The 27900-nt window shown below is 42.8% G+C and overlaps 1 protein-coding gene across 1 annotated transcript in view; it reads left to right on the top strand.

The window, feature by feature from the left end:
* LOC137799534 (A disintegrin and metalloproteinase with thrombospondin motifs 16) overlaps positions 1-27900 on the top strand; it is a 52243-nt gene that overhangs the window by 16413 nt on the left and 7930 nt on the right. The window contains exons 6-18 of the mRNA XM_068596330.1: positions 1803-1886; positions 2719-2878; positions 5114-5219; positions 5505-5642; positions 9173-9326; positions 12401-12496; positions 15232-15380; positions 16746-16918; positions 17488-17618; positions 17875-17998; positions 18074-18318; positions 18444-18579; positions 19860-19986. Coding sequence (XP_068452431.1) covers positions 1803-1886; positions 2719-2878; positions 5114-5219; positions 5505-5642; positions 9173-9326; positions 12401-12496; positions 15232-15380; positions 16746-16918; positions 17488-17618; positions 17875-17998; positions 18074-18318; positions 18444-18579; positions 19860-19986 — 1823 coding nt within the window. The remainder of the gene's footprint in view (positions 1-1802; positions 1887-2718; positions 2879-5113; positions 5220-5504; positions 5643-9172; positions 9327-12400; positions 12497-15231; positions 15381-16745; positions 16919-17487; positions 17619-17874; positions 17999-18073; positions 18319-18443; positions 18580-19859; positions 19987-27900) is intronic.

Genomic DNA, 27900 nt, shown 5'->3' on the forward strand with positions numbered 1-27900 from the left:
TAGTTGAAAACTCAAAGGAAGCGAAAGAAAAGGAAATGAGCATATAGTTAGCATGAAAATATCCTGGACTCAGAACATGGTGAAGATTAAAGCTGCTAAACATTAGCGTGTTAACATTGTCATTTTGAGCATTTGTAGCCTTCGGATGTTAGCATTTAGCTCGATACAGTTTCACAGAGCTAGAAGCATTGGCCGACGTATTCCTATATAAAAAAGAAATGTGATGGAGGATATATTTTTCTACTAGCTGTGTGTTTAGCTTCATGCAAGGAAGAGAATCTTGCAAAATGGTGAACATTAAAGCTGCTAAACATCAGCGTGTTCACATTGTCATTTTGAGCATTGTAGCATTTGGATGTTAGCATTTAGTTCGATACAGAGCTGGTCGCGACGTGATGGAGGATATGTTTTTCTACTAGATGTGCTATGTCTTTAGCTTCATGCAAGGAAGATCATCTTGCAATACATCAACATATATAAAGTGAAAGGTATTAGAGGGTGCAACAAAGTCTATTAGTTAGCGGCGATTTATTTTCCTCTGATTTCTGTTCTGGCACACTGATTTCTGTCCTGATGTAGCACGCAGAGGTCAAACATCAGCAGAGGTTGATTTGGGAGCCGTAAGATTTCGCCATAGCTTAAGGTTTAGTGACTTGACACCCCCCCCCTGTCTTCCATTCTCACTTATCAGAAAGAGCTGAAAACATGAAACCGATATCCGGGTGAGATCACAGTGTCCGCCCGTCCCTCTCAGCTGATCCGCGAGCAAATTCCGTCGTGGTGGTTTTGCTACTTAATGACTGACTGACAAATCCAAAGATAATCCGGCTATTTTCAAAACATAGTTCCCTCTCGTAGAAATCCAAGTTGGAGCGGTCACAGCCCGCCGCAGAGGAGTCACCTAAATGCAGTATGGGGTTTCACAGAAAGCACCCAACACCCCCTCCAACACCCCCAACCCAGCTGCCAGCTCCCATGGGTCTCAAAAGGGTGATTTCATGTTTGTCAAAAAAAAGTTAGCAGAAGAAAAGGCTTAAAAAATAACTACAAAAATGAAAAAAACACCCTATTTTATGTAGCATTGAACACCAAAGCTCTATAAAAACTGATTGTTTCTTCTTTAAAGGAGTGAAAACACACTATTTTATGTAGCATTAAACACTGAAGCTCCATAAAAACTGATTGTTTCTTCTGTAAAGGAGTGAAAACGCACTCGTTTGCTGTAACCTTTAAATTTTGGAAATCTGCAAGCTCTGTCAAACAAACGGTGTTCCAGGAGACCTTAGCAGTGGTTTCTATTGCCTCTTTGACCTCCGTATTTAGCTTGAATTTGGTAACAAACCACAGCCATGTGTCTTCACATGAGTCAGTGCCGAGGAAGACCAAAACATCGGGAACATAAGGAACGAATGAAGGGGGGAGGGGCTTAGTGAGCGACACCTGAGGGCCCAAAAGAAAGACGAGAACAAGAGCAACAGATTGTGTTATGTTTGATGGTCAGATAATCGTGTGAGGACTAGAAGCTGAATTAAGAACAGCAGTTGTGTCTGTCATACCTTAGCGACACAAGTATGTAAGGTATATTGTCTCATACACTTGAAGTAGACCTCTCTGTCGTCTGAATCTGACTATTTTAATGACTAATCCTGCATGTCTGATGACAGAATACCACCAATCCAATCCAAAGCTCTCTGAAAATACATGTTCAAAAGTGACATATGCTTTCTTTCAGCCAAAACTGTCTCGACAATCGTAGACACTAGTGTTAATAACCGGTGATGATGTCTGTTTGTGTGCCCTAGGTCTCCAGCCTCTTCAAAGACGGTACAATAGGGGGGAACATCAACATCGTGATAGTCGGCCTTGTGCTTCTGGATGAAGAGCAGGTGAGCCTCTCAAAGCATGTAAACCTGAGTATGTCAAAAAAAAAGATCCTGATACTCAAACCGCTAAACTGAGACTGACTTTTAAACGGGTTTGTGTGTTTGAAAGTTGGGGAAAATGTCTTCGAGAGCATCGCGAACAGATCATGTGTTTGTTTGTTTGTCTTCGTGCCTGAAGGTCCAGATCTCTTCGGTTCCCCCCGAGGGGTTTTGCAATCGCAGCGGTTAATTACAGGGTGTGCATTTCCTTGGATCTTTGCCAGATTTAGTGCGGGAGAATGAAGGATACTTTGAGCGCGAGAGAAAAAAAGAGGGAGAGGATAACAGGTGGGAGCACTGTCAGCGAAAAAGAGTCGAGCGGGTCGAGGTGAGCGGCCTCTGGTTTCCATCCACCTGTGATGTTGAGAGATTTCAATCTTCCTTTAAGAGGCAATTATCTACAGGAAGCATGCCAAAAATGGCAAAAATGTCCCAGACGTTTGTCTTGTCCGAGTAGAAACACTTAAGACGATCAGTGTGTCCCTCTCTCTCGTCTCCATATTGCCTTTGTCCTACACATGTCTGAAGATCTTAGTAATTGAATGTGAAGACCAGGCAAAGGATCTGGTGGAAGGATTAGCAGTAAATGCGTTTGCATTGACTTCCTCGTATTCTTGTTTATGTGGCGACGTGAGGTGGTTTGATTAACGTCTGTCGACGCAGACGGGGAAAGGTAATGTCATTCACAACGACCGACTGCTTTACCGTTTTAGATCCGCAACACGTTGGGGGCTCACAGCGTCGTCTCTCTTTCTGCCTCCTTCTTTTATCGTCTCTTTTATCGTCTCTTTTGCAGGACGGTTTGGTGATCAACCACCACGCAGACCACACGCTCAACAGCTTCTGCCACTGGCAGTCCACCCTGGGAGGCCGAGAGGGCCGACACCACGACCACGCCATCCTCCTCACGGGACTGGACATCTGCTCCTGGAAGAATGAGCCCTGCGACACTCTCGGTAGGCTGACACCCTCGACGTTAAGATCGGTTACAAAATGCCCTGAAGTGTCCTTTAAATGATGTAAATAGCACACAAAAAGCAGGTGAAATATAAATAATGCCGAGTGAGTGTTATTTTGACACACAAGTTCTCTTTTGGTAAATAACAAGAGCACTTGAATATAAAACAGTGTTTGCAATGTTGAATTAAAAGAATACGTGAATTGAAACATGATTGGATTATTATGTGACTTGTACTTGTTTTGTTGTATGAACAATACATATTTACATTTAAATGAAGGTATTGTAAAACCAAAGTGATGAAATAACGTATTGCTTAAATGTTTTTTTTTTTTTTTTCGTCAAGGATTTTTTTTTATTGTCTTCATTTATTTATTTATTTTTTTGGTCCTATTTTTTTTTTTTTTTTTTTTTGATCCTAATTGTTTTTTTGTTTTTTTTTGGTCCTAATTTATTTATTTTTTGGTCCTATTTTTTTTTTTTTTTTAATTTTTTTGGTCCTAATTTATTTATTTTTTGGGGTCAAAATCTTTATTTTTTTTGTGTGGCGGAAATGGGCTTCCATAGTTATGTGTGCTTTGCAGCTCTTTAATATAAATATGGTATTCTCTCCTGACACCTTCTCTGGGAAGGTGTCCGTGTCCTGCATCACACGACGTGACCGAGGGTCACTTCAGCCAAACCACATGTAGAAAAAACAAAAAAAAGCTTTCAGATCTTTTTAACTCCACAGTATTACTTACTTAAAAAGTTTAAGTTTAACAGCAGATGAAAAGGAAAGTTATTACTTAAGCACAACGAGCCTCATCGAATCCAAAACGTACATTGCTGCATGAATGCAGGTGCAAGAAAACAACGCGTACATTCATGTTTCCACTGAATTCACAGAGCATTCAGACATTTTTTTATCTGTTATATGTACAGACCAAGCTTCCTTTAAAGCCACTCGCACTCAGTTAACATGAGTGTGACCCATCTAACAAACTAACAACAGCTTGTTTGTGGTAATGACCATGCAAACACATTGTTGTCTTCCCCCCTGTGAGAAAAAACTTCCATTGTGTGTCCCTGAGAAACATGGCCATTCTCACACACACACACACACACACACACACACACACACACACACACACACACACACATGTACAAGAAAACACACATTCCCTTCACACCCCAGAGTTAGGTTTTGACTTCAAAGTGTGGAGGCTAGCATTAGCGCTAATCGTTGCTATGGAAGTCCAGTTCAAAGGTCTGTGTGTGTGTGTGTGTGTGTGTGTGTGTGTGTGTCTCTGCGGTGTGTTTGCGGTCAAACAAAGTTAGAGTTAGCGCCGACATTCCCAAAAGGTGCGAGGCAAAATGACCATTAGAGCTACAAACGTACCGCAGTGTATTCACTTTATCGTTCTGGCCTTATCTCTCAATGTTTTCCTCCATATTTAAAAAGCAGTTTATAATATCGGTGATTTACCTCTTTCCTGCCACGAAAAGGCAAACAAACGGTCGTTCTCACAGTCAAGCAAGCAGTCTGCTTGTGCTTAATATCATTATTCACATTAGCAAACGTACATGAGAACATTACTTCAGGGGTTTTGTGCTCTATGGCGAATGACTTAAAGCCGTAAAATAACAAAACACCAGGCTGAATTCTCCCTAAGACACCGAGACAAAAACATTAAGAGAGGCCCCCGTGGGTATTATCCTTTTTGATTCAGAGCCAGGGTGTGTGTGTGTGTGTGTGTGTGTGTGTGTGTGTGTGTGTGTGTAGGTGTGTGTGTGACAGAAGGAGAATGGACAGAGAGAGGGCATAAAGGGAGCTGAATAGTAAAAGGGGGTTTAATAAAGAATGAGAGATGTGAGAAAGAAGTGAAAACAGATAAAGAATGTTTTAAAGTGACGTGAAAGGTAGCAGGGGATCGAGGAATGTGTCCACAGAGTCCCGTATTTTAACATGTGGATGGGTTCTTAACCCGGTTCTGGTGCGTTTGATCTTTCTTTATTCATGCAATCTGAGTTCAGAGAGAATCCTGTTGGGAGTTTCAGAAAAAAAAAAAAGAGGCAAAAGTCCACGTTTTGTTTGGTTCGAGTAAACACAGCTTGACAGTTGGTTATTATAATCAATCAATTACAGTTTACGTTGGAACGGAGCGAGTTGCCGTTGATGAAATAATTGAAGTGCGACGTCGAATTTTTGTCGAATTATATCGTTGTTGTTTTTTTTTTGTTTTTTTTGCAGGTTTCGCTCCAATTAGCGGGATGTGCAGCAAGTACCGGAGCTGCACCATTAACGAGGACACGGGCCTGGGTCTGGCATTCACTATCGCGCATGAATCCGGACACAAGTAAGGATTTCACATCCTCCTCATGAGTGCAGTTAAGGCGTCAACCATGGCACACAATGTCCAACCATAGGCTTTTTTAGTTTTTGTTGCATTGCTGTCTTTCTTAAATGATATCCATGCGCAAACCCTCCCCAAAAAACATAATAATGCACTGCTGTGGTTTTTGCTAGCTCACACATTCCCATGTTCCGGCCACCTTGTCGTCCTCTGTCTCTGTTAAATGAAATAATATGGATCCATCGCCACCCAAACCACAACTTGCAAATGCTTTGTCCGCTCCTAAAGTTTCGGGATGGTCCACGATGGCGAAGGGAACGTTTGTAAGAAGTCCGAAGGCAACATCATGTCTCCCACGTTAGCGGGTCACAACGGCATCTTCTCCTGGTCGGACTGCAGCCGGCAGTACCTCAGCCGCTTCCTCAAGTAAGCGGACGTGTTTTTACTACTACTGCTACTGCTATGGCTTTGTGGTTTTGCTAAAACAAGATTAAAATAATTGATTTAAGAAGCTACTTCTTGTTGAAAATGGCATTTTTAATGGATACGACCGCTTGAAGGGTCACATTATTTTCTCAATCACATCCATATGGCACACTGATAATACTGAGTAAAGAGTAAACCCTCCTGCCAGCCTTTGTTAACTGCTCATGCAAAAAAAAGAAGCATATAAAGCACTGTGTCAGTTTATAAAAACAGACTTAATAAAGCAAGAGTCCCACTGGTAATAGCCGTTTTGAACATGCATTGTGTTTTTATTATTCTGCACGTGTTACTGATAGTAAAAACAAGTCAGCAGCAGATATATCATTTAAATGCTGCTCTGATCCCCAAGAGTGCCAAGTGAAAAACTATTATTGGACTTGATTTTGCAAAAGCAAGGACCCACTGCATGTGTGTGTGTGTGTGTGTGTGTGTGTGTGTGTGTGTGTGTGTGTGTGTGTGTGTGTGTGTGTGTGTGTGTGTGTGTGAGGGGGGGTGGGGGGGATATATAGCTGACAGAGCAATTAAGTGGTATGTGGCGCTGCTATTCTGCTTTACAGCCTGCATACTGTACGTATTACGTGTCAACATATGGGTGGGGGGAAGTGTGTGTGAGGGGGGGGAAGTCATGCATGTGTGTGTGTGTTTGTGCATCTATCCATGTGAGGAAAACAAGCATCACGGGCGTAGCGTCCATGTGTCTGTGCATGTGTTTCTATGTGTGTGTGTGCTTGAAATGAGATAGCTCAGAGTCAGTGCCCGCCACTAAATTTACCAGTGTGTTAACTGAACTGTCAGGCCTCCCCTCTCAGAGTGGTGGAGACAGACAGTGTATTTCCTCGCTGAGTTATTAGAGCCGTGGTGACCTCACCCTTGTTAGGGCCTGTCAGCCTTATATTAAACTCTCGTCGTCCGTGGACGGGGGGGAAGGGGGATGTCTTCACCACTTGAAACGACCAGGGGTCGTCTTCCCGGGATAATCCCTTTTATGATTAAAAAAATGCTGAAATGCTGTACGTTTTCCTAAATTGCAATCAACAGAATGTTATGATATTTAATAGCTTTTGGCTACATGTGTCTAGTTGCGTTAGCTAACGGAGGTGGAGCGTTGTTGGCTACATGCGTCTCGTTGCGTTAGCTAACGGAGGTGGAGCGTTGTTGGCTTCAGGCGTCTCGTCGTGTCAGCTAACGGATGTGGAGCGTTGTTGGCTACATGCGTCTCGTTAGCTAACGGAGGTGGAGCATTGTTGGCTTCATGCGTCTCGTTGCGTTAGCAAACGGAGGTGGAGCGTTGTTGGCTACATGCGTCTCATTGCGTTAGCTAACGGAAGTGGATCGTTGTTGGCTACAGGCGTCTCGTCGTGTCAGCTAACGGATGTGGAGCGTTGTTGGCTACATGCGTCTCGTTGCGTTAGCTAACGAAGGTGGAGCGTTGTTGGCTACAGGCGTCTTGTTGCGTTAGCTAACGGAGGTGGAGCGTTGTTGGCTACAGGCGTCTCGTTGCGTTAGCTAACGGAGGTGGAGCGTTGTTGGCTACAGGCGTCTTGTTGCGTTAGCTAACGGAGGTGGAGCTGCGCCAACGCTGTGTGTAAAGATGCCCGATCCGGACGGACAACTTTCATGGCAAGGGAAAAGCAAAATCCCCTTTAAAGCCACTTGTCTCGCACTGATGACCCTGTTGGAAAGGCAGTGAAACGTTAAAAGGTCTCTCTTTTCCCAGGGTCAGACACAGCCAACATCTGAGGCGACATCTTTATGTCTCTTGTGGAAGCTTTATGTCTCGTGACTCGCTCTATTCGATGTATTGCCAAGCACGCAGCCCGGCGGTTAGTTGGGCTCAGCACGACGACTGGACACAGGAAGCTAGGCTACGTACAACATCTGTGTTAATCAGTGACTTCAGAAAGCGAACGGATAAACACATTATATCTCGCTTCTGAACACACGTCTGTACGAAGTGGAACAAACAGAGTTAGCTGTTTTATGAGTGTCTGACTTTTTCCTGGCCTCAAACGGTAACTTCCTGCCAACGAACCAGGAAACTTCACACTTCAGTGTTTAATCAGTGCGCTTTAGAGGTGCCGATAGGTGGATTGTGTTACCTTTTGGACTGGAGCGCAAAGCTAAGCTAACAGAATCCACCTGTGACCACTAATCCCTTTGCTCGTTTTGTAATTATATTTAGGCTGTAACTGTAATTTTAACAATTGTCAGTAGTCAAGTTCTTATTTCTCTCCTGGAATGAAACGGGAAACTTTTTTTTTTTTTTTTTGCCTTTTTTTTAAGTCAAAGGGGAAAAAAGACAATTTTGGTCCTCATTATTTTTTTTTATTTTTTTTTTGGTCCAATTTTTTTTTTCCATTTAAAAAAAAAAAAAAAAAAAATTAGGACCAAAAAAAATAAAAAAAAATTAGGTCCTAATTTTTTCTCTCTTTTTTTTGGTCATAATTTTTTTTTTTTGTGTGGTGGAAATGGGCATTCATACATTAGAGAATATGAAAAGCTTCTCTAAAGTCTATTTGTAAAATCTGTTAAATTGGGCTTGTAATTTCATGACTGAGTCCAGGCGTGCCGCGGTCCCCGCTGATGCGCGTGCACTTTAAACGTAAATGTATTTTTACAGAAACCTTATCATGTGAATGATGTCAAAACCATCTGAATGTTGCACTTGCAGAACAGCCATTGTTTTCTGTCGACCCAAAGGAGCCGTAAAGCGATAGAAGATCTCCCTCTCACACACACACACACACACGGACTCACAGACACACACTCTGCTAAAGCAATCAAGACCATTCACAAGCACCGCGGACCTTTCCAACATATTTTGCCTTTTCATGCTCTTTCCACCATATAGTTGCATTATATTCCCCTGACTGCAGTGTATAAGCAGTAAAACATCTCTGTATAAGTAACCAGTGATATCAGTTAACATTGGAAACCCCCTCCATGACCCCCCCCCCCCCCCCCCCCCCCGCGCTGGTGTTAGGATATGAGCAATATGGGCAAGGATTTTATACGTCCGTCATAATTGAGCCCCTGATCCATTAAAACCATTACTCTTCGGGTTTGAATTGGGCGAAACATGTGTTGTGTTACTGTGGCAACACTTTGCACAGCGCTCTCCCCAAATGAGAAACAGTGCAGGGAGTATCTATTGTGGAATTTCTGTGTGCACAGCATGGAGCCTTATATATATATAAATATATATATAAACCAGTGACCTTACGTTAATAAAACACTGCATCACATGTCTGTTTGTGTCTGCATGCATGTTGTTTATCGCCAGATTAATGACACATGCTGCTTCTTTTTTTACTGTCCTCCGCTGACCTTTTCACCTCTGCTCCGCTCCTCTTCTCGCACTTTTGTCGACCTCTTCGTTCGTCCTCGTCCTGCTGCGTCCTCTCTTTTTCCTTCACCAACTTCTGCATTACGTCGTCTTTTATTCCCCCGCCCCCCCTCCCCTCCTCCAGCTCGGCCCAGGCTGTGTGCTTATCGGATGAACCCCGAGCCGTCAAGGAGTACAGGTACCCCGAGAAGCTGCCCGGCGAGCTGTACGACGCAGACACGCAGTGTAAATGGCAATTTGGGGAAAAGGCCAAACTCTGCACCCTGGACTTCAAGAAGGTATACAATCGACTCCATTGTGCCATCCCATGCTAAGTTTAAAACAAGTTAAGTCCCATGCAATGCTTTAATTTTCTCTGGGGTTTTCTCAGCACACACACACACACACACACACACTCACACACTTAAACTCAAAGTTCTCAATTACCTTAAAACAATGTGGTGGCAATTGTTCCCTATCGGAAAAAAACACTGTGAAAGAGGTTGAGAGCAGGATGGGGGGAGAATGAGGTAGGGGAAAAAAATGAAAGAGTGAAGGAAAGAGGAAGGAAAAGAGAAACTGATTAGGATTGAATTCCCGCATGTGCTCATACAGACACACACACACACACACACATGCATGCACACTGTACTCTCTCACACACACAAACACAAAATAAACAGTTGAGAGTTATATTTCTGCTCATGAAATGCTCACTGGGATGGATGACTAAATATACTCTGGAGCGTTGCCAATGGGAATCTCTGCTCGTTGCTTCTTCCTTTTGTCTCATTACTGCTGATGTTACTGTTTGAGACACCCCGTTAGAGTCCAGGGAGGGTTTGGATTACTTCACTGCTTCATGTAAAATGTTATGAAATATCGGTGGTGCTTCTGGATCGGTGATCTTCCTGGGAACAACAATGGTTCCCCACCTTGAACCCCACAGGTTGCACCTGCTCTGCCGAAAGAAAAGAGGAGAAGAAGAGTCAACGGCTATTTGTTTGTGGTGTTTCTTTTAGTTTTACACTCAGAAAACTCATATATATACGTCTACCTTCAATAAGACACACCTACCTTCAATAAGACACGCCCACCTTCAATTAGACATAACTACCTTCATTAAGACACACCCACCTTCAATAAGACACGCCTACCTTCAATAAGACACGCCTACCTTCAATAAGACACGCCTACCTTCAATAAGACACGCCCACCTTCAATAACGTCTGCGAGCATCATGAAGCTACACAAAGATTCATGCAACTCAGACAAAAAGCAACACAATAAAAATCACCCGACGGCAGTGTTTTAGGGTTAAAGGGACACAGCGATCCACTTTTATTTTTTTGGACGAGACCTCTCGTGACTCCTGAATGTGCACAATGGAAAAACTACCTTGTTCCACAGTGTGTTTTTTTCAGGGCACGGCCTGGTCTTCATGGAGCAAACATGATTAGTTCTCACAGCTTCAAAGCATCAACACTTGACACGGGATGAGAACCCAACGCTTAATACGGGGAATTGTGGTCGACATTGTTTGGAAACTGAGTGGATGGAGTATGGGACGGGACTGGCAAGAATAAAAGTTATTTTCAAGATCACTTTTGAAGTTTTCTGCTTTACTGAAGATGTTGGAAAGCGTTAGAAAAGGAGCTTCGCGATGCCTTTAGAGATCATTTGCTAGGATCTCCATGATATGAGCAGATGGTTTCCTGCTTCGCTCGCCCGTTTAAACATTGAAACATCTCTTCATCATTTCAACTGTAAGATATTATAGAATCCCTCGTGGTTTTTTTTGTTTTTTGGTCTTTTTTTCCTTCTTCATGCACCTGGTATAAGCGGCAAGGTGCACGGTCCCGGAGCAGCACTTACGCTCACTGTCTTCCCAGACACTTGTTACTCATGAAAAAATAATAACATGACAATCGTCCTCGGCGGTGCAATTTATCGCGAAATGAATTCATATTTCATGCAAACTTTTTGGCGGGCGATGTAGAGATCAGGGTACCGCCGGAGGAGCCAAAGGATACTCTCTGTGGTGTGTGTGTGTGTGTGTGTGTGTGTGTGTGTGTGGTTAGGATAGAGCTGGGCCATACCCTTGCAAAAAAAAAAAAGCCAAATAATAAGTGTGAGTGTTTTTCACCTTTTTCTCTCTTCAACTCAGTTTCGGTCCCACTCTGTCCATCATCCCTCTCTCTCTCTCTGTCTTTTCCTTCCACCACTCACTCACTCTTTCCCCCTGTTGCTCTCGGCCATTCGCACCACTACAAAAGGCCTGAGCGAGCAAAACAGCTGGACGAATCGGCCTTGGGATGAATTCCATGGTGGTTCTTGGCAGCGACAAGCTGAGGCCAAGGTGCCTGTCAACATCTGCACTGAGTTGTCAAAATCTGATATAGTCATTCAGAAAGTAATACAGTGGATATGTAAAAAAAGAAAAAAAGAAAAAGCAGGCCATGTTTCTCAGGCAATGTGAGCAGGGAAAGCACCCGGTGCTCCCATCTGAATCTTTCAGACCTCTGCTGAGAAACACAGCCATGAAGTCATGTAAGAAGTTTAAGTCAACTGTTAATTTGCACAATCAGCATTATCTCTATATCCTTTGTGGGTTTTCATATTTTTTTCCCCCCGAAAGAAAATGTATGAAATGATTAAATCAACTTTAATTGTTTTGTCATTTTTTATTACAACTGATGTGAGGCCTGTGGGATGATACACTGTTGTTATCCTAGCTACTGAAGCGTAAATATTTTTTGGAAACACACGGTTGCTGCACACTGAAAGCTTGCCAACGGGTCATTATTCAGACAATCTCTATTTCAGCAAGTTTCCATCTGCATGTTTTAATAGCTCTCTAGTGTGCGAAACAGCAATGTTAGCGTTATTTATTTTCCTTCCCATGGCGAGCTTTGTTTACAGCTGTTGCGCGATACCGATACTGAGCACGAGTTAGCAGTGTTAGCAATTTTTAGCAGCGTTAGCATTGGCATCTAATTGACTCTCTGCCTTTCTGGCAAAAAAAGCAACGTTAGCATTATTTATTTTCCTTCTCATCGCGAGCTTTGTTTAGAGCTGTTGTGCGATACCGATACTGAGCACGGGTTAGCACATGTTGGCAGCGTTAGCAGTGTTAGCCGCGGCGTGTAATTGACTCTCTGCCTTTCTCCCGTGTTGTTCCCAGTGTTTTAATAGCTCTCTAGTGGCAAAAAAAGCAATGTTAGCATTATTTATTTTCCTTCCCATTGCAAGCTTTTTTTTACAGCTGTTGCACGATACCGATACTGAGCATGAGTTAGCACACTTTAGCAGCGTTAGCAGGGTTAGCCGCGGCGTGTAATTGACTCTCTGCCTTTCTCCCGTGTTGTTCCAGGATATCTGCAAAGCTCTGTGGTGCCACCGTGTTGGGAGGAAGTGTGAGACCAAGTTCATGCCAGCTGCCGAAGGCTCCGCCTGCGGCCCTGATATGGTGACTTAACACGTGTTTTTGTGTGTGTGTGTGTGTGTGTGTGTGAGGTGGAGGGTACGCTGGGCGATATAGGCTCACGAGCCTTGTCACCTCAAGAGTGGTATCACATGACACGCATGGAAACCAAGTCATTTCCTTTGGTCTTTTTTAAAGTGTTCTTACCCAAGGCTTTTATAGCAGCTAGCTAGCAGGCACACGCAGCGCTGTTTTTAAACGCTCGCTCCACAAACACTACGATTTAAGTGTTCCACTTTAGCCCTAAGCAGCCAAACATTATTTAGCAGTCGGAGCGCCTGTTTTGTCAAACGAGGACAGCATGTGATGGTCTTCTGTTTACTCGACTGTTGCCAGCACACTGCTGCATGGCAACATCTTGCCAAATAAATCCTACAAATGAAAGCCACCAAACAATAGCCTCTCGCAAACCTATTTGCAATTTTTTTTTGGTGAAAATATGCTCCAAAAAAAACAAGAACATTGGATGTGACAGCTCTCAGATGCCCTGCATGTTAAACGCACCGAGCTGCACAAGTCCAATGAAGTAAGTGGATTTCAGAGTGGATTTTCCCCTTTAGGGCACAAGTTGGCTCATGGAGTTTCTTCACAGCGCTGCTCAGCATAATCAGCTGTGTGACATTTAGTTTAAGAGGGGTAGAGCTTGTAAAGAGACGCCTCACACACGGTTGCATGCATAGATTCCTCCTGCCGAGGGATACCAATGACCCCTCTGAGTGAGTAAATTGCACAAGACAAAGGACGATATGATCTTTTATGGTAAACAGAGCTCAATTTATGGAGACGCTATCATGAAAGTAAAAATGTGTCGAGTGGTTTAATGTTGTGTAGAGCAAATACTTCCACCCAGTTCGGCCATTTCAAAACAAAAGGCCTTGAAACTGAGGGAGCCTGCACTTTGTTTAGGCGTCTCTTTAACACACTAATGCCTTTGTCCCACGACAGACTAATACATCAACGTCCGAGCAAAGCAGCTTGGATTCACTTGGATTCGGGTTCATTTGAGTGCAGTCTCGGTTTAAAAAATCGCTTCTTTTTGATAGCGGTACCACGCTCTCCCTTCGTTATTTCACCTCGGGGAGCAGCTGCAATTGGTTTGGTTGCTGACGTGACAAAAAATATGCCATTGGGGCCGGCGCCAAAAAGCAATCTGTGCTCTTTATTTATTCTTTGTTTCATTCCTTACTTCTTTCAAGATGATTCTCCCCCCAGGGCTCTCGCGCTCTCTCTCTCTCTCTCTCTCTCTCTCTCTCTCTCTCTCTCTCTCTTACCCTCTCTCTCCCCTGACAGCCCCTCGTCCACATTTTGCTTCTCAATATATTGAACTTGATGGTTTAATCCCGCCCTTTCCCTCCACGGGACAATTAACTGAACACAAACAATGACAGGCTCACTTAGGAATCTGTGGCACTCAGCCGCAGGGGGAAAACTGAGGGGGAAATCAGCTGTTCTAGTTCTGGAGTCCGGGACCTCCAGATTAGTCGGTGGGGCGTGTGAGGCTGTGTGTGTGTTCTTGTGTGTGTGTGTGTGTGTGTCTTGTGGGCAGGCACAGACACACAACGCGAACAAGACCAGCTTAATATATGTCACACTAATCAATACCAATGCACGAGTGGGCTGTGTGTTGCACACAGTGTGTGTGTGTTGCATACAGTGTGTGTGTGTGTGTCAATATGAGCCGTGGGGACTAAAGTCATCTTAACACACACACACAAATCCAGCTAAATCTGGTGCTAGCGACCAGCCATGTGACATAATGTTGCTTCAACTAAGTCGTGATTCTCACTTTACATTTGGGGACTTTTTTTTGGGGAGTGAAGTGCTGCTAATTTTTGAGCAATACGATTGGTTGGTTTGGTGATGACTCAGCCGTTTTGCTGTTTTTTAAAAGGTGCATGCAGTAACCTCCGTCGTCCCATCCGACACACTGTATTTACGTTTCTTTTGCCATTTGGTTTAATATTTCTCTCTCCCGGCCTCGCCTGGTTGCCTCATCGTGGAACACATGTCCACTCGGTGCTGCGCTCAGGAGGGGTGGTGAACCCCACTGACGCTCCTCTTATGTGGGGTAAAAAGAAGCAGCTGGTGGCTCCATGAGAGCACATGGCTCCCTGCCTCACCAAATTGGGCTTATTTATTTTTTTTAATGCTTGGTCAAAAAAAAAGAAAAAACCCCTGCTGGCTCTGGTTTAATTCTTTCCAACCTGTTTCTTGTTTTATAGTGATTGTGTTTTACTTTCACTGCTTTTGAAAAGAAGAAGAAAAGCTAATGTTGTTACGGTTGTAGGTCAACATGAAAGGCAATATTACGACTATTACTGTATGAGAATATCCTGGTCAGGTATGACACCGTTTTTTCCACATTTCAGTTTGGCGTGTTTGGCTCAGTCCTGTTAGCTTTAGCTGGGGGAAAGCTTCAGAGTAGAGGCTGTCCAAAAAGCAGCAGCACTGATAGATTGTGACTCTGAAACCAGGACTGGACCACAACCTCTCTGACGGCAGTTAAACCCGAAATCTATGTCATGCAGGACGTATTATACGGTCTGACAGACGGCCATCATAAAGAAGATAACGGGGGCTGGGTCCACTGGAAAAGTCTGGATGTTTTTGACGCTTTTGTGAGACTTTTTGGCGCCTCCCTCCTCTGCAGCCTCAGCCTCTCTGCCTCCATCTTAATCCCCTCCATCGGCTCATAACGTCCTTCTTTGTCGTCCTCGCAGTGGTGTCGTAGGGGCCAGTGTGTGAAGCAGGGCGACGAGGGCCCGAGGCCTCAGCACGGCCAGTGGTCCGAGTGGTCGTCCTGGTCGTCCTGCTCGCGGAGCTGCGAGAGCGGAGTCACCTACCGAGAGCGGCAGTGCAACAACCCGAGGTAGAGGTAACACACAGTAACACACAGTAACAGGCCCCCGAACGACAAAGTGTGTAGCAGTGCATGTGAGCAACACAATTGAGGAGATCGGTAGCATCTCAACTCTGCATGGTACCCAAACAAAAAACACAAATATTTAGTTTTTATTTTATTTTTTTACTCTTTTTTTTGCCTTTTTTGCTGAAGACAGAAAGACACATCTACAGAAATGAAAAACAAACGACAATAACCACAAAAAAAAGGGTGTGGTTTGCTCTGTCCTCTCTAAAACACAACAAATCCGTCTCATATATTTCCATCTCTTTGTAATTGCCTTTTTTACAAGCTGCTAGCAGAATTTAAGCAGATATCTGTCTGTCCACTAAACATTTTATTTTTTAGCTTTGTTGGAGGAGCTAAGCTAGCTGTTTCCCCCAGTAATGGAAAGCTAAGCTAAGCTAACCATCTCCTAGCTCTAGCAATAGCAATCTTCTTTTCTAACTCTTCTTTTCTCTCAAAGTAAAACAGTATTTGTACATTTCACCAAACACATAACAAGTAAACTAATGCTAAAGGATGCTAAAAATGCTAAAAGCTCAAAACGAGGATAACACCCACAACTAAAACTGACTGTTGTCGACCATTTCCTATCATTTTTAGGACACACTGAAGATTATCAAGGGACTATATGTTTTGGTTTGCTCTGTTTGTGAATGCAAGACTCAAGGCCAAGAGTATATTAAGACATGTGATTAAAATAGTGAGGATCACTCACACGGGTCTGTCGCTTCATCACTTATCTGCTCACTTAGTCTCTATACTCATCAGTCACTCAGGATTATTTGCTCTTGCTCCGTCAGTAGAGGGGCCCTTTCCCAAATGCCGGGGCCTCCTCTCTCTTTATCATGTCATGCCAAGATCCTTGACAAGTGGCGGGTTAAATTAGACAGAGGGTGTTGAGGAGAAAGAGAGAGATGGTGGAGGTGGAGGGTGAGGAAGACAAAGACAGGCATGAGGAGAGACAGGAAGGTGAAGGAGAGGTGGAGGGGTAGGAGAGATGACAGAGAAGGGATTTTTAAAAATGCAAAAGATGAAATGCAGACATATAAAAAGAGAATCTGAGAGATAAGTGAGATTAGAGGGCTTAGAGAAGGTGTAATTGACCCGTGGAAGAGATTTTAAGGAACATAGCCCGAGGACATACACCTGTGATTGGAGAACCCTTCACAAAGGCATACTTGCACACAGCCATATATATATACTTGCCCATATATTTATATATATATGGGCAAGTATGTGCATCTATTACATGGAATTACAATTAAATGCAATGTTCTTCTTTGTCATCTCAATCTTTAAATCTTCATTTTCCTTCCTTCTTTGCAGACCCGCGTATGGGGGACGGTTCTGCGAGGGCTCCTTCAGGTCGTACAAGCTGTGCAACACCGAGGATTGCCCCCCCGACACCGCCGAGTACAGGGCGCAGCAGTGTGCCGAGTTCAACGGCAAACAGTTCAGAGGGTGGTACTACAGCTGGAGGCCGTACACCAGAGTGGACGGTGAGAGAAAAGAAAAAAAGATGGGGAAAACCAGGGTTATATGGAAGTCCATTATGACACACAAAAAACTAATTTTGTATTATTATAAATAAATTATCTTTTATTTTTCACAAAAAAAAGTGATTTTATTTTTTACCCTCCAAAAAATATTTTATTTTTCACAAAAAAAAAGTGATTTTATTTTTTCACAAAAAAAGTGACTTTATTTTTTACCCCCCAAAAAATATTTTATTTTTCACAAAAAAAAGTTTTTTCTTTTTCACAAAAAAAAATAATTCACCCAAAAAATACATTTTCAATTTTTTTATTTTTTATTTTTATAAATAAATTATCTTTTCTTTTTCACAAAAAAAAAAAAAATTCACCCCAAAAAAAAAATTCACCCCAAAAAAAAAATTCACCCAAAAAATAAAAATACATTTTCAAAAAAAACATTTTTCACAAAAAAAAAACATTTTATTTTTCACAAAAAAGTTTTTAAAAAAATTGTTGCGGAAATGGGCTTCCATAGGTTTTTGCCACATCACGCTTGTTGTCTGAGTCTCCTGTGTGTCTTTCCCTCCTTCCAGATCAAGACGTCTGTAAGCTGTACTGCTTTGCAGAGGGATATGATTTCTTCTTTGCTCTGGCCAGCAAAGTTAAGGACGGGACGCTCTGCTCACAGGACAGCTCTAACGTCTGCATCGACGGACTGTGTGAGGTAATGCTCCCGAAAGTCCGAGCAGTGAGACTGAAGAGTGATTTCAAAGCATTCGGAAGTCAGCGCTCGATGATGTCATAGTTGACGTCTCTGAAGTGGAGTGTGGATGTAGCACCAGGAGAACATCTGTAGACGCCCGCGTTGTGCTGTTTCACCACGACTTTAAATGTCATGTTTGTTTTAACAATAGTTCACAACACGTTGTATGCTATATAATCTACTTTCTTCAATAAATCAATGTTTTTTTCTCCCACAGAAAGTGGGCTGCGATCGTGTTTTGGGCTCCACGGCTGTGCCTGATGCTTGCGGGCTGTGTAGCGGAGACAACTCCACCTGCAAGATCTACAAAGGGCAGTACAGCAAGCAGCATTATACCAACCGTAAGTCACAGTCGTTCATTGGTCCCCTCCTTGGCTTTTCCCTTGCCTTTTGTCACTGTTTGTCCTCTTTCCCAGAGTACTACGGGGTGGTGACGATCCCAGCGGGAGCTCGGAGTATCCGCGTGATGGAACTGAATACGTCCAGCTCCTACCTGGCTGTCAGGGACACCCAGAGGCGCTACTACCTGAACGGCCACTGGACGGTGGACTGGCCGGGCCGACACCCCATCGCCGGAGCTATCTTTGAGTACAAGAGACCGTACAACAGACCAGAGAGCTTCATATCAACCGGCCCCACCAATGAGACGCTCGTCATCGAGGTGAAGAATCCCCGGACACAGACGGATGTCATACACTTTATATATCAAGTCATGCATGTATTGGTGCAACTCTGTGTCTCTTTGTGCTTGGTCGCATGGCTCTTACCACATTCTCCCTCCTGTAGATCTTGTTGCAGGGCAGGAACCCAGGCGTACGTTGGGAATACACTCTGAAGAAAGCGGATGAGAGAAGGAACCACATCAAACACAACTACACGTGGGCCATCATACGCGCCCAATGCTCAGCGACGTGTGCCGGAGGTAAGCGTAAGCATGCATGACACAAATAGTTTGTAATTGCATCATCAAATCCCACTGAAAGGTTGTTTTTGAACGTGTGTTTTTCTTAACTGAGATGTGTTCAGAGTGTGGTATGGTCCTAAACTTATTTAAAAGTCTATTCGTTGGATGAAATGAACGGATCACCTCCAGATCCTCGATCCCGGTCGTCATCTAAAGCTCAGTCTGACCTCTCTAATCTGTCCTTTTAGCTGCAGGTTAAATGGAGAGGGAGGCATTCCCATCATGAGTATAGCTCTTGTTTGGGACTGGTGGGACCTCTTCTTGTTGTATTGGAGACCTGCTATTACATGCACACACACACACACTCAGTAACACACACATGTGCTAAAGGGGAAAACAAGCACACACATGCATGACTTTGACCAGTGGCCTTTGTCCCACCTGAGGCCTAGTATTAAAGGAGCACACACAAACACATGAAAACTGTGTTGTGTTGACCTCGGGAGACCCTGGCACGGCGTGTGTGTGCGTGTGTGCGTGTGTGTGTGCGTGTGCGTGTGCACTGGAGTGTGAACAAAGCTCCCAGTGTGGAGTTCCTATTGATTGACACTGCAGGTTAAAGTTCCCCACCCTGGTCTGTTGCAGGTCCAACCTCACCAGCTCCGCCTCTTTGTGTCCTGATTGTAGGCCACGACGGGCTGGGGGTCGTTTGCGTTATTAAAGAGTGTGACTGACTAACTGACCCGAATGACTGAGGATGTGCAGATTGACCAAAGCCCAAGGCCAAATACCAAACGGCTGATCTGTAAAGCCGGGGGTTCATGTTTCACATAAATCAAAAAAGTGGATTTTTAGATGCCAATTTTTTTATGTTTTAGAGATAAAAAGTTCCTTGCACATCACACAGTTTAGTTTAGTAACAGTTTAGTTTAGTTTATTTACTGGATCTGGATTAGCATTTACTGGATCCCCGTTAGCTGACGCCTTAGCGGCCGCTAATCTTCCTGAGGTCCACTACACAGTAATGCTGATCAAATCCATCAGCATGCCTTTAACTACTAGAAGATATTGCAAGGTAAAATGTTGTAACATTAATACACATGTTTCACATTGCAGGTATGTTTTGTGCAAACATTTGATAGCATCCAAAGATTTAGCCAACAATGCTGTTTTGTGCTAAATAAGTTTGTCAAACAGCTGTTTCCAAGACCAAGAAAGAGCCAGCTCGCTCAATAACACTGGTGTTTTAATACATTAGTGCCAATAATAATCCCCCACCCTCCCGCCTCCCTCTGCAGGTCAGATGAACACCAAGGCCGCGTGCTACAAAGACTTGAGAGTGCAAGTGAACACATCCTACTGCAACCTCAGATCGAGACCGGCCACTGGACCGATGCCCTGCAACACCCAACCATGTCCCGCCAGGTCAGACGCTCTGCGCCGTCTCATGGATGTTGTTGTGTTTGCTGGCCGCAGTGGTGATTCAGAGATCAAAGGGTTCTCCATTTGTGATTGTTTTTCTGTCTTGCTAGCTTGATGGCTCTTTAAACGGCCACCACTGTGGTCCAGAGTGAAAGAGCTAAACAGTTGTTAAACGGACTGCCAGAACTTTGTGTGCAGGCATTCATGGTCCCCAGAAGATGAATCATACCCCTTTTAATGGTTGACATTGTGTTGGATAAATTGCAATCACTTTGGTGATTGTCAGAGAGTTTTATCCAGTTACCATTAAGTCAAAATGAAATGATATCTGATGTGTCCAGGTCTTTGGGTAATAACTAAATAACTATTAGCATTCCCACCAGCCTCAACTTTGTGCTCGCTAAATAAACTAGCATGCTAACATGCTATAGAGAGTTTGTGGTCATGGTGAGCTGATCAAAATAGGCATGTTAACATTTTCATTGTGAGAAGATGGATCATACGCCTTCAATGGTTGACATTTTGTTGGATGAATTGCAATCACATTAAGTCAAATGTTAGCATGCTTCCATGCTAACATTTGACTTTATGGTGGTTGGATAAAAAAAGTCTGACAATTAACTTTTTTATATAGCCACTATTAAGTCAACTATTAGCATGCTTACATGCTAAAGAGAGTTTGTGAACATGGTGAACATTATAGCTGCTCCAAATAGGCACGTTAACATTGTCACTGTGAGTTTGTTAACATGCTACCATTAGCATTAAGCTCAAGAGTCACTGGGTCAAAGTACAGCCTCACAAATCCGCTGGCGTGGCCGTCCACTGTTATTCAGATTAGCGTTCATGTCATCGCTTCTCATTCAGCTCAAACCCGAGTGATGTCAACGACAAACCGTGGCCTTCAAGACGTGAACAAATGACCTCATGGATACATCTATATGCTGGCTCTCGCTGTGGACGTCGTTAGAAAGTGGTGTTTGAACGGTGCGGACGTTTTGGGTGGAAAAAAGACAGAATAGTTGGCCCTGTCCAGACCTCTCGACTTCGCGGTATGTCCAATGATTCAATTGTTGAGTTGGCGTGCAGCCTGTGAGCGTTTGTGTACGAGACAGCCAGGTACATCGCCGGCTGTTACCGCTTGACAGTCTGTACATGCGTGTTCATGTCGGGAACCTGAGGAGGCAGCTTTAGAGGCCACCAGCCAAAGAGGTTGATACAGTTGTCAAGCTCACCACGCCTGTGAAGCGATACATGGATAGATAGATACATTTATAGATGGATTGATCTTTAGATAAATAGATAAATTCATAGATAGATAAATAGATACATTTCTAGATAGATAGATACATTTATAGATAGATAGATACATTTATAGATAGATAGATACATTAATAGATACATTTATAGATAGATACATTTATAGATACATTTACAGATAGATGGATACATTAATAGATACATTTATAGATAGATAGATACATTTATAGATACATTTATAGATAGATAGATACATTTATAGATACATTTACAGATAGATGGATACATTCATAGATAGATAGATAGAAGTATTCTCTTTACTTAGTCTTCTAGTTTGTGTCTTTTGCTTCTGCCATCCTACTTCCCCATATGGGGCTTTTGTCTTCCTTCCTTCTGTCCTTTTCCCCTCCTCCCTCCTCCCTCTTTCCTCCTGGTCGACATGTGTTATTGGTCTACAACACCTACACATCTGTTCTGTAATTTCTTGACATGCGGTGTCAAAAAGAGCTGTTTATTGGTTGAGTCAACTCTTTCCAAACTTCCCACACCATCTCCTCATCATAGAGCGAATGAGGGCTGTCGGGCAGCGCTGGCCGTGTCCTCCACCCAGCAGAGGCACCTGTTCTACCATGATGACAATTTCCTCTGGTGTCATGAAAAATAACTTGTGTTTTTGGCTTCGACATTGTGTGCGAGAGACACGGGGGGGAAAAGAGGGAAAGTTTCAGCGGATATTCTCCTTGTGTCTTCATCTAGTTCAGCGCGATACCTCACCGACTGTCAGGAACGGTTAGCTTCTGTGTTTGTTTAACTCGGCGGGCCAAGGACTTGTAAACCTTTTTCACATGTAGCACCACTGTGGGACCCAAACTCATAAGACAACGCCAGTTCTCCGGCCCCATAAAGACCCACCGGAGACATCGCGTATGAATCAAACATGAACCGCTGCATTGCAGTGATGGAGCATGTTGGTTCCTCCAAACCCGTGCTGATCCTGATCATATGTTGAAGATCTATCTATCCATCTATCTACACATCTATCTATCTATCTATCTATCTATCTATCTATCTATCTATCTATCTATCTATCTATCTATCTATCTATCTATCTATCTATCTATCTATCTATACATCAATCTATCTATCTATCTATCTATCTATCTATCTATCTATCTATCTATCTATCTATACATCTATCTATCTCTATCTATCTATACATCTATACATCTATCTATCTATCTATACATCTATACATCTATCTATCCATCTATACATATATCCATCTATCTATCTATCTATCTATCTATCTATCTATCTATCTATCTATCTATCTATCTATCTATCTATCTATCTATCTATCTATCTATCTATCTATCTATCTATCTATCTAAACCCGTGCTGATCCTCGTCATGTGTCGAGCTTCCCATCCAGGATGTTGTGGTAAAAGAGGGAGTTTCTCACCGCTGTCACTTCGAGTGGCACCGACACATTTTCCATGATGTCTGATGACACCAAACAGAGAGAGTTTGAGTTCTGTGGTTTGAGGTTTTCTGGGATCTTGGCTCCTCGTCTGTTCCCCTAACACACAGAAAAGCATCAATCAATGAGGTCCTGATGGCGCGGACATGGTAGGGAGCGGCGTGTCCGTTGACAGGCGGGACATGTGTGTAACACAGACACACATAAAGACACACATAAAGACACACACTGGGGAAATGTCCCTCCCTCGTCTCGTGTGCTGCCCTGGACAGCGTCACGAAGGGTAAAAACTTTGGCCGGGAAGAACACACTCGTTGGGATAACGTTGGCTTTTAAGAGAGGAGGAGATTGTCTTGAGGAAAATCTGATTTTATGTTAAAGAAAAGGGGATTTTTTTGTATTTTTCTTTAAGCCAAGAAACACTGTGTAAGGTTGCTATTGCAGCTTACGTTAAAGCAGACAAACACATCCATTTTTGTTGTTTTAAAGCGGTTAGAAAAAGACACCAAACTCCTAGCTAGTTGCTAAGTTGCTACGCTAATGTCTGTTAGGAGCAAACAGTAAATTATTCTACACTTTGTATGAAATAATACAACATATCGCCTGTATATAATGGCGTATAAATTGTGTGTGTGTGTGTGTGTGTGTGTGTGTGTGTGTGTGTGTGTGTGTGTGTGTGTGTGTGTGTGTGTGTGTGTGTGTGTGTGTGTGTGTGTGTGTGTGTGTGTGTAGAGCCTCTGTGAGGACGAGCACAGACAGAGGAGGGTATAGTAGGTGTCTTTCTCCAAAAGGATTAACAAGAACATTAATCTCGGGGCTTTCGACAGCTGCTGTCGAGGCGTCAATTCCTCCGCGCCTCTATTCAGAGTATTCCCTCATACACTCGAATATCAGCCAGATTCTTGCAAATGAAGTGGCTACTGATGACACGTTGTGTGCTTTTGATTCACAGGCAGAGACACTGACCTCATCTTTGGTCAGTTGTCGCATGTGGTGGTTGTCCAATTGTGTCGTTGTCCCCTGCATGGAGAAGTGTTTCGCTACGTTGTGGCCAACGCCGAGCCCTTTAAAATACTGTAAAAAGCCTCAATGTAGTTGTGGATGTAAGGAAGGCCGAGCCAGAGACGGGCACAATGAGGCCTTTTGTTTCATCTTTGCCCCTGGGCATCGCGGCTTCTAATGTTGTGAGTTGCTTCCTATAATAGTGTTACTGAAATGTAATATGATAAAGTTGTTTCTCATCTTTGAGGAGCGAAATTTAAAAAAAAAAATACTGGACAGAAACAGAGCAAGTCAAAGAGCAAATAACCTGAAATGTTACGAGATTATGCGATGTCATGCATAAAGTGTGTGACGATTGCTACACACACACACACACACACACACACACACACACACACACACACACACACACACACACACACACAGGAAGAAGACAGGGCAGAGCAGGAGAGGAACAGCGATGGTGTTTTGTTACTATGAAGTTCACTCACACCCAAAATCTCTCACCCTTTCATCAAGACTTCCAGGTGGGAACGTTTTTCAAACGTTTCTTTCTCGTACGCCTCCCCCCTCCCGATGAACGCTGCAGCGCGGCGTCTCAATCTGCACTGAAACGCATCACAGTAACGCTAATGGATGCTTCTCTTTGAAGTCTCCGTGTGAAGTCATCTCTTCCCTTAATCCTCAGTATGACAAAGAAAGTCATGACAAAGAAAGTCATGACAAAGAAAGTCATGACAAAAAAAGTCATGACAAAAAAAAAGTCATAAGAAAAAAGTCATGACGAAAATAAATGACAAAAAAGTATGACAAAAAAAAGTTGACAAAAAAAAGTTGACAAAAAAAGTCATGACAAAAAAAAGTTGACAAAAAAAGTCATGACAAAAAAAAGTTGACAAAAAAAGTCATGACAAAAAAAAGTTGACAAAAAAAAGTCATAAGAAAAAAGTCATGACGAAAATAAATGACAAAAAAAGTTGACAAAAGTCACGACAAAAAAAAGTTGACAAAAAAAGTCATGACGAAAAAAGTTGACAAAAAAAGTATAACAAAAAAAGTCGACAAAAAAAAGTCATAAGAGAAAAGTCATGACGAAAATAAATGATAAAAAAAGTATGACCAAAAAAGTCATGACAAAAAAAAGTATGACAAAAAGTCATGACCCCCCTCTCTATGAACGCTGCATCTCAAACTGCGTCTCAATCTGCACTGAAACGCGTCACAGTAACACTAATGGATGCTTCTCTTTGAAGTCTCCGTGTGAAGTCATCTCTTCCCTTAATCCTCAGTGTGACAAAAAAAAGTATGATCAAAAAAGTATGACAAAATAAAATAGGACAAAAAAAGGCATGACAAAAAAAAGTCATAAGAAAAAACTATGACAAAAAAAAAGTTGACAAAAAAAAGTCATAAGAAAAAAGTCACAACGAAAAAAAGTTGACAAAAAAAGTCATGACAAAAAAAAGTTGACAAAAAAAAGTCATAAGAAAAAAGTCATGACGAAAATAAATGACAAAAAAAGTAGGACAAAAAAAAAGTTGGCAAAAAAAGTCATGACGAAAAAAAGTTGACCAAAAAAGTCATGATGAAAAAAGTTGACAAAAAAAAGTCATAAGAAAAAAGTCATGACGAAAATAAATGATAAAAAAAATGACCAAAAAAGTCATGACAAAAAAAAGTATGACAAAAAGTCATGACCCCCCTCTCTATGAACGCTGCATCTCAAACTGCGTCTCAATCTGCACTGAAACGCGTCCCAGTAACACTAATGGATGCTTCTCTTTGAAGTCTCCGTGTGAAGTCATCTCTTCCGCTGAAAACAACGTTCTCAGTTCTGTAAGCAGCACTGAACTCATGGAACCACAGTTACGTTCTGTCTCATGCTTTACAGCAACCAACAGCAGCGGCAGCGCCCGTTATCAGACCAGGAGATGATGAAAAAAGTGACGTTTCCTTCAGGATCCAGGGAACCACAACGTTGATTAACTTCATTTAAGTTGTCCTGATGTGCAGTCGTTGCTGCTGTTGTTGCTGCTGTTGTTGTCCTCTCAGAGCACGAGGTTTCACAGATTGTGGTGGTCGGGCACTTTGGGTGTTGTGTTCGCATGACTCCCACTCAACTCCACCTGCAGTTCAAACCCTTGGTGTGTATTGGGGTGATTCCTGTTGCCATGTGACAGCAACACACATGCTTCAGTCCAGAAGCCCACGCCAGCCACGAAATAAGTCATGTCATCACATGACCAAAAAAGTATGACAAAAAATAAAAGGTTGACATAAAAAGTATGACAAAATAAAAGTTGACAAAAAAAGTATGACAAAAAAATAAAAAGTATGACAAAAAAAAGTATGACAAAAAAATTATGACAAAAAAATAAAAAGTTGACAAAAAAAAGCATGACAAAAAAAGTTGACAAAAAGAATTATGACAAAAAAATAAAAAGTTGACAAAAAAGTATTTAAAAAAACTTGACAAAAAAGTATGACACAATAAAAGTTGGCCTAAAAAAGTTTGGAAAAAAAATATGACAAAAATTTGATCGAAAAAAAGTTGACCAAAAAAAAGTATGACAAAAAAAAAGTTGATAAAATGGACATGGAGGAGAAGATGGAGGAGAGGAGCTACATGGAGGAGGACATGGAGGAGAACATGGAGGAGAGGAGAACATGAAGGAGAACATGGAGGAGAACATGGAGGAGAGGAGAACATGAAGGAGAACATGGAGGAGAGGAGAACATGGAGGAGAACATGGAGGAGAACATGGAGGAGAGGAGAACATGGAGGAGAACATGGAGGAGAACATGGAGGAGAAGATGGAGGAGAAGATCAGCTCCCTGCAGAGAGAACAAACAGTGCTTTGTCTTCCCGTTCACGTTGTGTCAGGACCCTCCACGTGTTTCAGTCACTGCTTCACTGCTGACTCATCCACCAAGATACTGGAGGTGCAACAGATGCTTCATTTCCCCTCAACCTCCACACAGACACAGACACACACACACACACACACACACACACACACACACACACACACACACACACACACACACACACACACACACACACACACAGCACTTATCTCTCTCCTTCATCCCCCACAACTTCTATCCGTCCCACTATCTCAGTCTATCTCCCTCCGTCTCTCTCTCACACACACCGAGGCATAGGTAAAGCCTTTGAGGTCAGCTGGGAGGTCTTTTTGTCTCACACACACACACACACACACACACACACACACACACACACACACACACACGTAAAGCCTATTCCGGCTCCGCTGTAAACATAACCCTCATGACCCGGACACTTTGATGTGACGTCTCTTTTTTTTTCACTGTGACCTGTCCAACCCTGTTCTTACACACACACACACACACACACACACACACACACACACACACACACACACACACACACACACACACACACACACACACACACACACACACAGACAGACACACACCAAGCAGCCGGCCCAGGATAGCTGTCATTCAACTTTGTTGTGTTTGGGGATTTGTGGAGCTTTATAACAAACAAACACACTCTGTCTGCTTGTCTGTCTGTCTCTCTCTCTCTCTCTCTCTCTCTCTCTCTCTCTCTCTCTCTCTCTCTCTCTCTCTCTCTCTCTCTCTCTCTTCTATAATTAAGCTTAGATGTTGATGAACCTCTCTTATAGTTCTTGTTTCCATCTCACTTTCTTTTCCCTTTCTTACCTTCTCCTGCTCGACAACTTACAAAGACACACACACAGACACACACACACACACAGACACACACACACGGCAGCCCCGATCAGCGTTTACTCACTAATGGGTTTGTGTGTTTACTCTCATTAGAGAAAGCGGTGATAATGGTGGCAGTAAAGTCATCTCACCACCGTTCACACTCGTCTCCTTTCTCCTCCAGCAGCTACCTCTGAGGGTGTGTGTGTGAGAGAGAGAGTGTCAGTGTGTGTGTGTGTGTGTGTGACTTTAACAGTAATGTGAGAGTGTTTGATATGGAGACTCATGATTGCACAACTGTCAGATAATCTATAAATTAGTAAAATGCAAGATTCATCTCTCAATCAATGGAGCTTTTAGAGATATTGTCAAGGAACTTTTAGGAAAAGCAAAAATAACATATAACCACATTATGAATTGATCATTTCTATGTAAAACTCATACACTTCATTAAT

The sequence above is a fragment of the Clinocottus analis genome, unplaced genomic scaffold (genome assembly GCF_023055335.1).
Source record: "Clinocottus analis isolate CAN_PGR_092001 unplaced genomic scaffold, fCliAna1.0.p SCAF_36, whole genome shotgun sequence".
NCBI classification, from domain to species: domain Eukaryota; kingdom Metazoa; phylum Chordata; class Actinopteri; order Perciformes; family Cottidae; genus Clinocottus; species Clinocottus analis.